We start from the raw sequence: 12,191 nt of genomic DNA on the forward strand, positions 1-12,191 counted from the left end.
GGTCCCCGCATGCGGTGGATAGAAAAAGTACATGCTTATTTGCCGACTTTATTAATTTTTATCTCGATAACTATTACGAATTTTGAAAAATGATAAAGGACTTTTTTTCTCAGTTTCACTTGCTCTATCAACCCATTAAGATATGGGCAAATTTTCTGGGTCACCCTGTATAGAAATATTATAATAAAAATTTAATAAAAGAGAAAATTAATTACATTTTTGGATCTTTTGGAAAACAAAAAAACTTATTCCTACATTTCGTCTAGATGTGTGACCTTTATTATTATGACGTGGAATAGATATCTAAAAAAAACGCACTTACCATTGAAATAATTTTTACTAACAATATGTCACTTATGCAATACTACAAAAATAATTAATCATACAAAAATATAACCTCTAAACATTATTATCCTGTCCTGTATTTTAGCAACGCCATGTCTTAGATAATACAGTTGACACATGCGCCTTGAAATATTATGACAAATTTTAGTAACAGTAGTAACTGTGTATGATTAATGAGCTTTCTACAATAAGCTATTAATCGTTATCATAAAGGCCTAAGCAAAATGGTTGACTTATAATTTTAAGACAAGTTTTACGACCCAAGTCTTATTGTGTGTTAGTCTACAATAGGAGTAGTAAGCCTTAAGCTTTTTGCTCTAAGTAGTAGTCTTGTCTTAAGCAATAAGCTGTAGAAAACAATCTTATATCAGACCCGTCTACAATGTCCCCGAGATGTAATCCACAGTGTCAATAAGCGAAGGCAAAATATTGTAGGTTATGTGTCCCGTTCGTGGTTCAAAAATGGATAATACAATCATATTACCTATCTTTGCTTTAACTTACTTGCGCAATGTACTTTTTAAGCCTGTTCTACAATTGCAGTACACACAAGACGTAAGGTTGTAACGTAAGAAATAAACATTTTTCATTTGCTTATGAGCTCTTAAAACCACGCCTTACAACCTTACGGTCTTGTGTTTATGCTATTGTAGAACAGACTCTAGCGCACGGATGGGACTTTTTAACTATCACTTTACTATAAAAGTTTTGCTCTAACCCTTAAACTTAAGAGTTGGAACTTGGCCAACTCGCTTAAAACTTATAGCGTTTTTCATAGGAAGAACTAGTGCGCACTCGCCGCGGGCAACGCAAGTTTCATTGAGCGTTTCAGTGCGCGCTCAGACGGTGCGCGGTGTTTCATTGGGAAGTTTAGTGTCGATTTTTTGCACTATAGTGCAAAATTTCGGCACGAGCTCCGAGAGACGGTGTCAGTTCAATGCAATATAGCTGCGCCGGATAGTTAGGTACAAGGAACAAAATGTAAATAAGGTTTATAATGGAAATAGAAGAAAACAAGAGGATCTGTTAAAAAGATTAGGAGAAATAAAAACAATTTTTTCGTAATAATTACTTTACAGTTTTTTCAGGAGGGAAAAAGGTTAATACTAATTTCAATTTTAGTAATATGGGATATTACTCAATCTTGTTCAATTTAGAATTGTGTTATGACTGAAAATTAATTCGGCACGCAGTTCATTGAATTTTAGGAAAGTATATAAAATCACACAAACAATACAAGCACGAAGATCTACCTGCGGCCGTTGAAGGCATTCTTGTTCAATTTGTATTAATATAGTAACGGTCAAAATATCTCTCTACTACTTCAAAAACAAATTTGTTAATGCAAAAATTATTTCAATGAAACGTATATATGTCGTAAGCAAATAGCAATTTTAGGAAAATAATATCTGACTAGGCAAATGCTATCTGCATGGTCAAATAGCTTAAAATTAAAAACATAAAATGCCTGCTTTAAAAACCATATAATTTACAATTTTTGTGTTTTTCAAGCAGGCATGTTGTATATTTAAAGTAAAGAATTAAAAACACAAAATGCTTGCTTCAATTATATAATTTTTGTGTTTTTAATTCTAACCTAACCAGGCAAATAGCATTCGCCTAGTCAGATACTCTTTTCCTAAAATTGCTATTTGCGACATATACAATGAAATATTTTATTTCAACTTTCTTTCGCTTACACACTTATTCTTTGAACACGTAAAAACTAAAAATTCACAATTTTTTTTACATTTTAACCATGTTTCGCGTTAGATAATTAGGCAATTATCACAGTTAAAAAAATCCTTTTTTAAATTACAATATCTTATATTTTTAAAATTCCACACTACTAATTGCAACCCCTGACAATTTTATAAGTTGTAAAATTTTTTTATAAACGCAAGTGCCAAAAGAAACAAAACGTACATATTTTAATAAGGCAGTGTATGGCAATGTATCTTCAAAACAATTCAATTTTTATAAGCACTCGCTGCAAACTACGTTTCCAGAAATTTCAAAATTGCATACTACTATGCGCTCCCATTAAGTCTTGAGTATTTCATTGAACATGCAAGAAACTCGGACTTTCAGTGTTGCTCGCAGTGTTGCTTGAACTTGGCGAGTTTCTAGTGCGCACTCCGTGCATCCCAGTGAAAAACGCTACGAGGGATTAAATTTTAAGGTAGCGCGGGAAACAGTTTTCGCCGGAAATTACGTCATAGCATAGAGCTTAAAGCAAAAAATTTAAGGCTTATTACACCTATTGTAGACAGGGACTTATTAAAGACAAAGATTTAAGTCGTAAAACTTGGTTTGAAATTATAAGTCAACTATTCTGCTTAGGCTCTAAAGTTGTAAGCCATAAAGCCTTGTGTATACAATGCTAGAAATCGGTCCGAGTTCTTAATTCAAGTTCTCGAATAAAATAAAAATAGTTGTACTTTGATGTCTCTAGACAGCGTTATAGTCGAGTTTGTAAAGTTAGCTACTAAACTTTATAACTTTTTATACTTTATTATAATAAAGGTTATGAAAATTAGAATTTCCGATGTCCAACATCACATTAACCAACCCCCTCCGACTCAAACTTTTGCCCGTTCCGTTAATAATCAAAAAGTTGTAGGTGGCGATACTATCTAGTTGGCCGGTAAGTCTGTGGTGGGGGTATATTATTTTCTTATTATGGGATCAACTTCGTAATTTTTAAGAGCGGTGTCTTTATCGTCATGTTGTTATTTTGAGTATAATATATAAATTAATTTATACAGAAAAGTTAAACTACGCAACGATGATACTAATTAAGAATTACAGAATAAATTAATAGAGGCAATTAAAGCAATAAATATTTTTTTACAGTGATTTTGTTTAAAAAAATAAAAAAAGTAATAAAATAATGAAATAAAATAATAAAATATCGTAAAATATTATTGTATGATGTTAGTCTGTAACGTCTGTAAATATTAATTTATTCATTTTCAAAAAAAGTTTTTATAAAAGAAATAATTACCCAGATAGCACAAAGAATTTACAAAGAATTAAGTCGTGTATCATTAATTCCGAGTTTATTTTCAGATGCAAAAAAAATTTTATGAAAAGCTCAGAGAAAGAATTCTGTTCTCATCTGAAAACAAATTTAAAATTAATGATGTACGACTTATTAATTCTTTTTGAATTTCTTTTTAACTCTCTGTACTATCTGGGAATACAATAAAATATAAAAAATATTTTTATTACAATTAACCTTTCATGTTTCACAAAATTTGAAAATTTTTTTTATACATTGGTTATGTTTTTTATTATTATTTAAATCGCAACAATAGTTTTAATCTTATTTGTAAATAATAATAAACAATATAAGAAATTAATCTATTTTATGAATTTTACAAAGAAAAGTTAATGTATTTAATTCAATAATATCGCAACCGACAATACATTTCATTTTTTTTTGTTTTAACCTATGCAAAATAAATTTCCTTCACTATTAATTTAATCCTCGTGAACCTCATCAACCCGTAGATTAAGGTTAGTTGGTGGGGTCCTTAGAACATATACTATTGGAAGGCGAATTGGATGCTCAACCTGAAGCCAACATCTGTGCGAGAGAGAAGAGCTAGAGACTCCCACTTAATCGTAATGCACATGTGCCGTCTGCTATTGGTTTGGTTAGGTAGTGCGTCAAAGATCTCGTGTCCCTCATATCTGCAGAGAGGGAAGTGAAGGGAAGATACTGCGCATGCGCATTACGATCAATTGGGAGTCTCTACCTTTCTCTCTTGCACAGATGTTGGCTTCAGGCATTATCAAAGGTGGCATAGACAATTCCTCTTCCAGTAGTATATGTTCTAAGGTTAGGAGCCGCCCACCAACTGGCCAACTAGATAGTATCGCCATCTACAACTTAACGGAACGCGGTAGCACATGGAAAATGTACAAGAGTCGTAGGAGGCTGACATTAACCAACATTCATCAACTATTTATAAGGAAATAATTGACTACTATAAATTTAATCTAGTAACTAGTACGAAAAATGGGACGGGATGCATTTTTCTGTTCAAGGTTTCTATTTGAGATTTTCATCCAAGTTGCCTGTGTCCACGATTCAAGTTTTAATAACTTTTCCTCAAATCGAGAACTCGAACCGATTTCTAGCATCGTGTACACAAGACTTAAGAATTGATGAATAGCCTATTCTATAATAGCCGTGGCATGGAGCCGTAGAGCAAACGTGGTTGTAAGCGAATGAATAACATTCATTTCTTACGTTACAACTTTGTGGCTTGTATGCGCCTATTGTAGAATGGGTTAATCAGTCCCAGTCTACAATTAATATTGTAAGCCATAAGAGCCTGCGCATAATAGAGGAATAATATTAAATATTAAAAATAAGAATTAGGAATTATTTTATTTTGAACCAATGATATGGAATAGACACACAATGAAGGAATTAAGAATAAAAATGGTGAAATATTAAAAGTAAGATATAGATCGGAAACATGGCTGATTATATACAATATCTTTATGAATATATCAGCATTAATAATAAATACGGAAAATATAAATGATATTGACAATAATGTGGAAATTCAAAATGTGGATAATTATGATAAAAAAGAATGATTTGTTAATTGATTTAATAAAATCATATTTATAATCTTTGGGAATAAAGAAAATATTTAAATATTATAAGATATAATAAATAAATATAAATCTTGGCAACAAATAGCTGGTACAATGAAACAAACTGGTAAATATTTTAATATATTAAAGTTATTACTATTAATACTTGTTTTGAGTTATATTATGTTACTTAAAATGTGAAAATGTCATGTTAGAGATTAGAATTAAATATTATATCTTATATCTTATTTGTGTCCATTGTGCATTACGTTTAATACCTATTCCTAATTTTAATATCTAATATTTAATATTTATTCTTATTCCTAATATTTCTTTCATTGTGCGCAGGCCCTAAGCCGTAAGAAATTGACCAACCATGGTCGATTATTCTCCTCATATTCAACTATGATTGCAATGATAGTAACTATGATAATAATTTCTTACGCTTAAGGCTTACTACACCTATTGTAGACTGGGACTCACAGTCAAATATTCTCTTTACATTCGACTGTGATTAGTCAATTATGACCTACAACTTATACCATCGACTAAGAACTTATTGTAGAAAGCTCATTAGAAATAAAGAGAACAGTCACAAGATAAGTCACGTGACACTTTTAGTAACTTTGGTACTTCTTGGTTATACTTTAAGGTACTTTTCGATTTTATTCGGTTTGCACACTGTGTGGATAACCAGGGGACCCAAACTGGAAGTTGAAACTAAACATCTACCAAAACGAGTGGAAGTCTTTAGCACCTATCCAATATGGTGAAATCATTTGGACAGCAATGCACAGCGGTGTAAAGTCAAGTCTCGTCAAGCCAAGTCCATTTGGGGTTTGAGACCATTGAGCCGTGTAAGTGGTACATATTTTGATCAGTTCGGACCACGCAATCACACTGATGTCTCAAACTATTTTTGTTATTAATTGCGTGTGAATTTTACACTGGTCTAGTTTCCACCGATACGCTCAATTCGGATCCACTTCGGTGTAGATTAAGTTTAGTGTTCTGTTTTCATTGAAAGTGGAGTAGAAGTAAAGACGATTGATGTTTCAGTAGGGCCAACTTAACTTTATAATATATATATATATATATATATATATATATATACAGGGTGATTCAGAACGACCCATGTGTTCCTGTAAAGATGTGTTCTTGGATAAATTCTGAGACAATTTTTCTTGTACGAAAATTTTGTCCGACGCTTACTTTTTGAATAATAAGAGGATAAAGTTAGCAAATCACGAGCCGTGTACACATGGTAGACAAAGGCGGCGCAACTCACCGTCCGATACGGGTAAGCGCCCACGTCGGACGGTGAGTTGCGCCGCCTTTGTCTACCATGTGTACACGGCCCGTGATTTGCTAACTTTATCCTCTTATTATTCAAAAAGTAAGCGTCGGACAAAATTTTCGTACAGGAAAAATCGTCTCAGAATTTATCCAAGAACACGTTTTTACAGGGACACATGGGTCGTTTTGAATCACCCTTATATATATATATATATATATATATATATATATTCTATAAAGTTAATATATTAAAATAGAATTATTTTATATAATTTTATCTAAACCTGTAGGTTTTTATTAAATTTCTATGATAAATTACAAGCAATTTCCAACTTCTTTGGACTTTTTTACAGCACCCAACACCGGCAAACACGAAATGAGATAAGTACAGGTTGGCCCTATTCAGTTTTAACTAGTTGCACCGTTTCCACCGTGTAATTCGCTGCCACTCCACTAGAACTTATGGATCAAAGTGAGAGTGAACTTAGCTCAATCCGACACGTTTCCATCAATTTGGTTCTACACCAGATTGGATGCGGATTAATGCCTCAGTGGAAACTAGACCATTGTTGTACACCTAATGAATTTAATTTTGTCCCTGGGGAAATTTTTCAAACTAAGAAATCACCATCTTTCTACATACTTACAGTTTATGATTAATGTAACGACTAGAGCTTATTGGTCGTCACATTAATCATGAACTGTGAGTATATAGAAAGATGGTAACTTCTCAGTTTCAAAAATTTCCCCAGGGACAGAATCAAACACGTTGGGTGTACATTATTCATAAAACTAATAGAAACTTTCAGGCACTGCTATTCAAATGGTCCGCTATATTGGATAGGTGCTAAAAAACTTCCACCCGTTTTGATAGATGACGTTGAGTTTCAACCATTTCAACTTCCTATTTAGGTCCCCTGGTGGATAACGTCGTATAACTCACTCTGCTACTCTGTTTAATAGATCTATTGTAGGCGTAAATATACTACCAGTACTAAAAATCTACAGTTTACGTTATGTAAACTATAGATTTTCAGTACTGGCAGTATATTTACAAACACAGCCTCTGTATAGTGGAAAGCACACGTTCTTGTATAGCTGCACAACCATATGCAAAAGGAAATTGATTGGTCCATTTCCATAAAAGTGATATTGGACCGATCAATTCTCTTATGCATATGATTATGCAGCTATGAAAGAGAGTCTGAGTCCATTTAGGACCTGCGAGATAGGACGTTACCGTTATATTTTTGCGCCTGTCGATTACATCATAATTGACCGCAAAGGCGACTGGTATCGTTCTATGCTTTGAGTACATATACTTTTTTTCGAGGGATGGTGGTAACATTCTCGGTAATAATGGAAACGGGTGCCTATATTGTCTAAAAAAAAAGAAGAAAAAGAAGAAGAAGAAGAAGAAGAAAATGCAAGAGTCTGTGTTCTGGCCTTAACTTTGGTAATTATTCAGTTTAAGGATCCCTTTCTCACCTCCGATTTTAATAAATTTAGGCTTAATCAGTGCGTTTTTGCACGAAACGAACAAATCCAGCAGAAAAAAGCGTTGCTCCGCAAACCGAGATATCAAACAAGGAAGTTGACTATTGAAATTAGGAAACCTATACTGGCGTACAGAAATGTACAGAATTAATGTGTTATGTATGCCGTGCTAGAAAAAGTGTACAAAATTTAAAATTATAAGTACTCTATTTTAATTGTATAAAATACTTGTATACACTAGAATCTCGTTTATCCGAGCTTCGATTAACCGACATTCCGCGTAATCCGAGGCACTGAATTCATCCGAGCACTCCGTATTATCCAAGGCGGTAACTCAAATAATACGGAAAAACTCGCATAATACGGAGCGAAGCCATGTAGGCGCGCGATCGTTGTTGCTATTTTGTTTCAACATGCATAAACTTGCACAAGCTTGTGTGTTATAAACCAAATGCAGCAGTTCCGATCCTAGAGTCGTGATGGCTCAGAACTAATAAAAAGATAGAGAGATATTGCAGCTAAAAAACGCATGAGCAAATTAAAAAGTCTCGTATTACTGACTTTGTTAAGCCAATGACGCATAAGAATAATGTGCATTCGTTATAACTCTTATATTTTTATACATGTATCTGATCATATTACATTTTTTCAAATTCATACATACATAAAAATAAAAAGCCTTTTAATTATATCTGTGTTCCGTATTATCCAAGATTTCGATTATCCGATATACGCTTTCCCCACATGACCTCGGATAACCGAGGTTCTACTGTACTTAAAATATGATAATGTTGACTTAATAAAAATTAATTTTGTTTTAAAGCAGACATCTGCTGCCTGCTTTAATTTAATCTGTTTTATACTCATCAAGTATTTAGTAAAACAAAAGATTTTAGCAATAATTTTATAGAATATTATTTCACAACGATAACCTTGCGTAGGAGCCTTTGCTAATTTTTACTAAATTTATATTTTTAGTATGTAATAGACACATCATTTTAGTAAGGCAAAAGATTTCAACATTATCATATTTTAAGTATACAAGTGTTTTTTTTATAATTAAAACAGTATAATTTTTAATTCTGCTAGCACGGCACATACACAGTACATGCTCAAGTTGCTACATTTAATCGGTATAGCAGGTTTCCTACTTAACCTTAATAGTCATCAACTTCAACGCTTGATATCTCTGTTCACGGGGCAGAGCGACACTTTTTTCCACCAAATTCGTTCGTTTCGTGCAAAAACGCGTCGATTGAGTCTAAATTTATCAAAATCGGAGATGAAGTCCTTAAACTGAATAATTTTCTCATGTGTAAATGTATATTTTACAATATATTTTTCTTCTATAATTAAAAGTCTAAAAGTTTGTTATGTAAAAACTATTCTTTGGACAGTTTATCTGTAATCTTTTTTAATCCTTAAACACACTGATCCGAAAAATTACGTTAATACATTTTCCGGTCTGGGAAACTTTCTCAACTTTGAAAAGCTATATCTTTAATAAATACAATAGTTAAGTTTCAATATAAAATATTAATTATTAACAAAGTTATTGACAAAAATGTAAATGGGTGCCCATAGTACCATTTGCTCTGCTCTATTAAATTAGATTGTCATAATTTTTAAACATACGTATTTGCTCTCGCATAGAGCGCCACTCTCAAACGTAACATACATTAACACTTTTATAATTTTTAATAAAAAATTTAATAAACAAAACTGAAAAAACAACTGTACAAATATAGTATAAAAGGTTGTAAATAAAAAGTCAAAAAGTTTCAGAGTCAACTTTTATGACACATCTGTGCAATTACAAAAATTAGATGTAACCAGAGCGTTTGCCTCACACAAAAGAGAATTAAAAACAGTTCATAAGTTTATTTTACAAATAACTAGTTAAAGTTAAAAATTAACTTATTAACTTATTAATTTTGTAAGTTGTGACTATCCAACCCTGAAAAATTATTACTTTAAGTTAATTTATTTGAACAATTTCTCACTACGATCTTATAAAATTATCTGTATTTAAGTTCTTAAAAGCAATAATAATTTATGTCTCACAACGTTTTTATACAATTTACATAAAGACAATTTAGTTAATTTATTTTATAATATAAAAAATATAATAAAAGGATACAAAATTGCTTTTAATCCAAAAGAAAAAAAATTTTGTTTAAAAAAACTAATAATTACATATTAATGGAAATGTTCGATAAGTATTTCTTATTCATACATTCAAAATAATCTATCATGCGCGTATAAGCTATGATACGTAAATAAAATAGTAAAAATTTCCCAAAAGCATGCAGATATTTATGTTATAAAAAGTACTGATATATATGTAACTAATGTATTAAATATTTTCAGTCTAGAATAAATAAAAATCAAACGAAAGAAATTATATATAATCAACATAAAACTTTTATATATATGAATATTTCTATAAATTTATCTAGAAAAAATAAACTATATACAGATTAATAATATACTTATATTTATATAAAAATATAAATTCAACATTTTATAATTTCGTTAATCGAGTTAATATAATAACTTTAATAAAACTAAATAATAAATAATCTATTAATTTCCTAGTTTTTTTTATCATATAAAAATTTTTTTAATATAGTCTAAATATATAGTTATAATTTATTGTAATTTAGTATAGAATATTTAATTTCATACATATATACACACATATATATATATATATATATATATATATATATATATATATATATATATATATATATATATAATATATCGATATATATTAACACATTAAATTATTCTTAATAGTATATTAACTTAATAATATATATCTCGATATATATTACTAAATATCTTATGGATGAAGCGTACAAACAATTTACAGAGATACTAAAAGAAATGTTTAACATTTAAATAGAAATTGTTAGAGAAACGAAATTACACAAGCGTATGTATATCGCCATATGTGACATAAAGAATTACTAGAATTCTTATTAGCAAAGTCAAAGTAGTTTGTTAGAGCCGTCGCAAAAAAAAACCATGAAATAGTGCTCAGCAAAAGAAAAAAGGAAAGAACCGAAATTTGTACTAACCGTAATCGCCTCGTCCCATCTGTCCACGCATACCTGCACCAGTGCCCCGAGGTCCCTGTGTAGGTCCACGAACTGGCATTGGTCCACCCATCATGCTCGGGTGAGACGGAGATCCACTGCAAAAGGGAAAACTATATATAATGCCTGTTATTTAAATTCCACAATAAATAAAATACACAAATAAACAAAAAGCAATTGAGAAAATGGAATGTAATGATACATAGCATGTAATATTGCAGTAATTATAGTAACATTACAAAATTACATTAATATTAACTACAATAAAATATTACAGAAATATTACTGAGATATTACATTATACAGGCAAGGAAAAATGCCTCTGTGAGCCGTCACTGATTTTTTAACACGTCCCTATTTTAAATAGACTTCACTTCTCATGTGCTTTTTACTATTCACTGACTGCCAATGAAGAAAGAAAAAGTTGAGGGCCATTTTTACAAGTGTTAAAGTGATCCCATTATCTTGTTTTATCTAGATTTTATTTAGTTACAAATGGCACGTAAGAAATTTTAGCTCAACTGTGTATTTTCATGTCTGAATAGACTCCAGATGCTTTCTACTATTTACTGAGGGAGCAAAGAGGGAGTTAAGTATTTTTATAAGTATTTTAAAGCAATTTTATCTATTAACATTACTCATATTTTTTTACATTATTATCATTATGTTGAGTAAAAATTTATTCACAAGATTAAGAATTTTTTAAATACTTTTTTTATTTTAAAAGGTGTTAGAATAACTAAATTAACACTATGTTAATGTAAATAAAATCTTATTCATGTTATTTCAAGCTATCAAAATTTAAATAAAAATTATACTAAACTTAAATTAGCAGTTGAGTAAAATTTTATTCACAGTAACACTTAAGGATTAAAAATGGTTGCGTTCAGTGAGCACAACAGTTTAGTGAGTGCTCAGTAATTCTTGTTTGTGATTGAAGCTGTATCAGATCTTTAAATCCATTATAAATCAAGAAAAATATACTAATAACAGTGTCCATTCAACCGTCGTTAATTAAATACAACCAATATATATGTATATGAGCTTTATTTAAAGAAAGAAGTAACTTTAAATCACTTTCAATACTGCTATATTTAAACCATTTAATTATAGTTTGTTTTTTTAATAAATAAGTGATGTGATTAAATGATGCTAGCAATTGACAATTTCACAAACAGGGAAATGACGTATTGTAACTAATCTACTCTTCTTATACAGCTTTAATCTTGGATAACTTAATTATTATGTGTTAGCTGTATAAACAACTAATACATAATATGGCTATTTCAGTTAGATAGGGGCATCATCAATCAAATCGCGACATCGAAGTCG

At 30.7% G+C, this 12,191-nt stretch overlaps 1 protein-coding gene across 19 annotated transcripts in view; it reads right to left on the reverse strand.

Moving 5' to 3' along the window:
- LOC105207511 (heterogeneous nuclear ribonucleoprotein R) overlaps window positions 1-12,191 on the reverse strand; it is a 117,251-nt gene that overhangs the window by 36,506 nt on the left and 68,554 nt on the right. For all 19 annotated transcript variants that reach the window (XR_005574920.1, XM_039449867.1, XM_039449859.1 and 16 more), the window contains one exon: window positions 10,842-10,957. Coding sequence is in view for 18 of the 19 variants with exons in the window: in XM_039449867.1 (XP_039305801.1) it covers window positions 10,842-10,957 (116 nt within the window). In the remaining variant the exon portion in view is untranslated. The remainder of the gene's footprint in view (window positions 1-10,841; window positions 10,958-12,191) is intronic.

This window comes from Solenopsis invicta, chromosome 5, assembly GCF_016802725.1.
Source record: "Solenopsis invicta isolate M01_SB chromosome 5, UNIL_Sinv_3.0, whole genome shotgun sequence".
Classification (NCBI taxonomy): domain Eukaryota; kingdom Metazoa; phylum Arthropoda; class Insecta; order Hymenoptera; family Formicidae; genus Solenopsis; species Solenopsis invicta.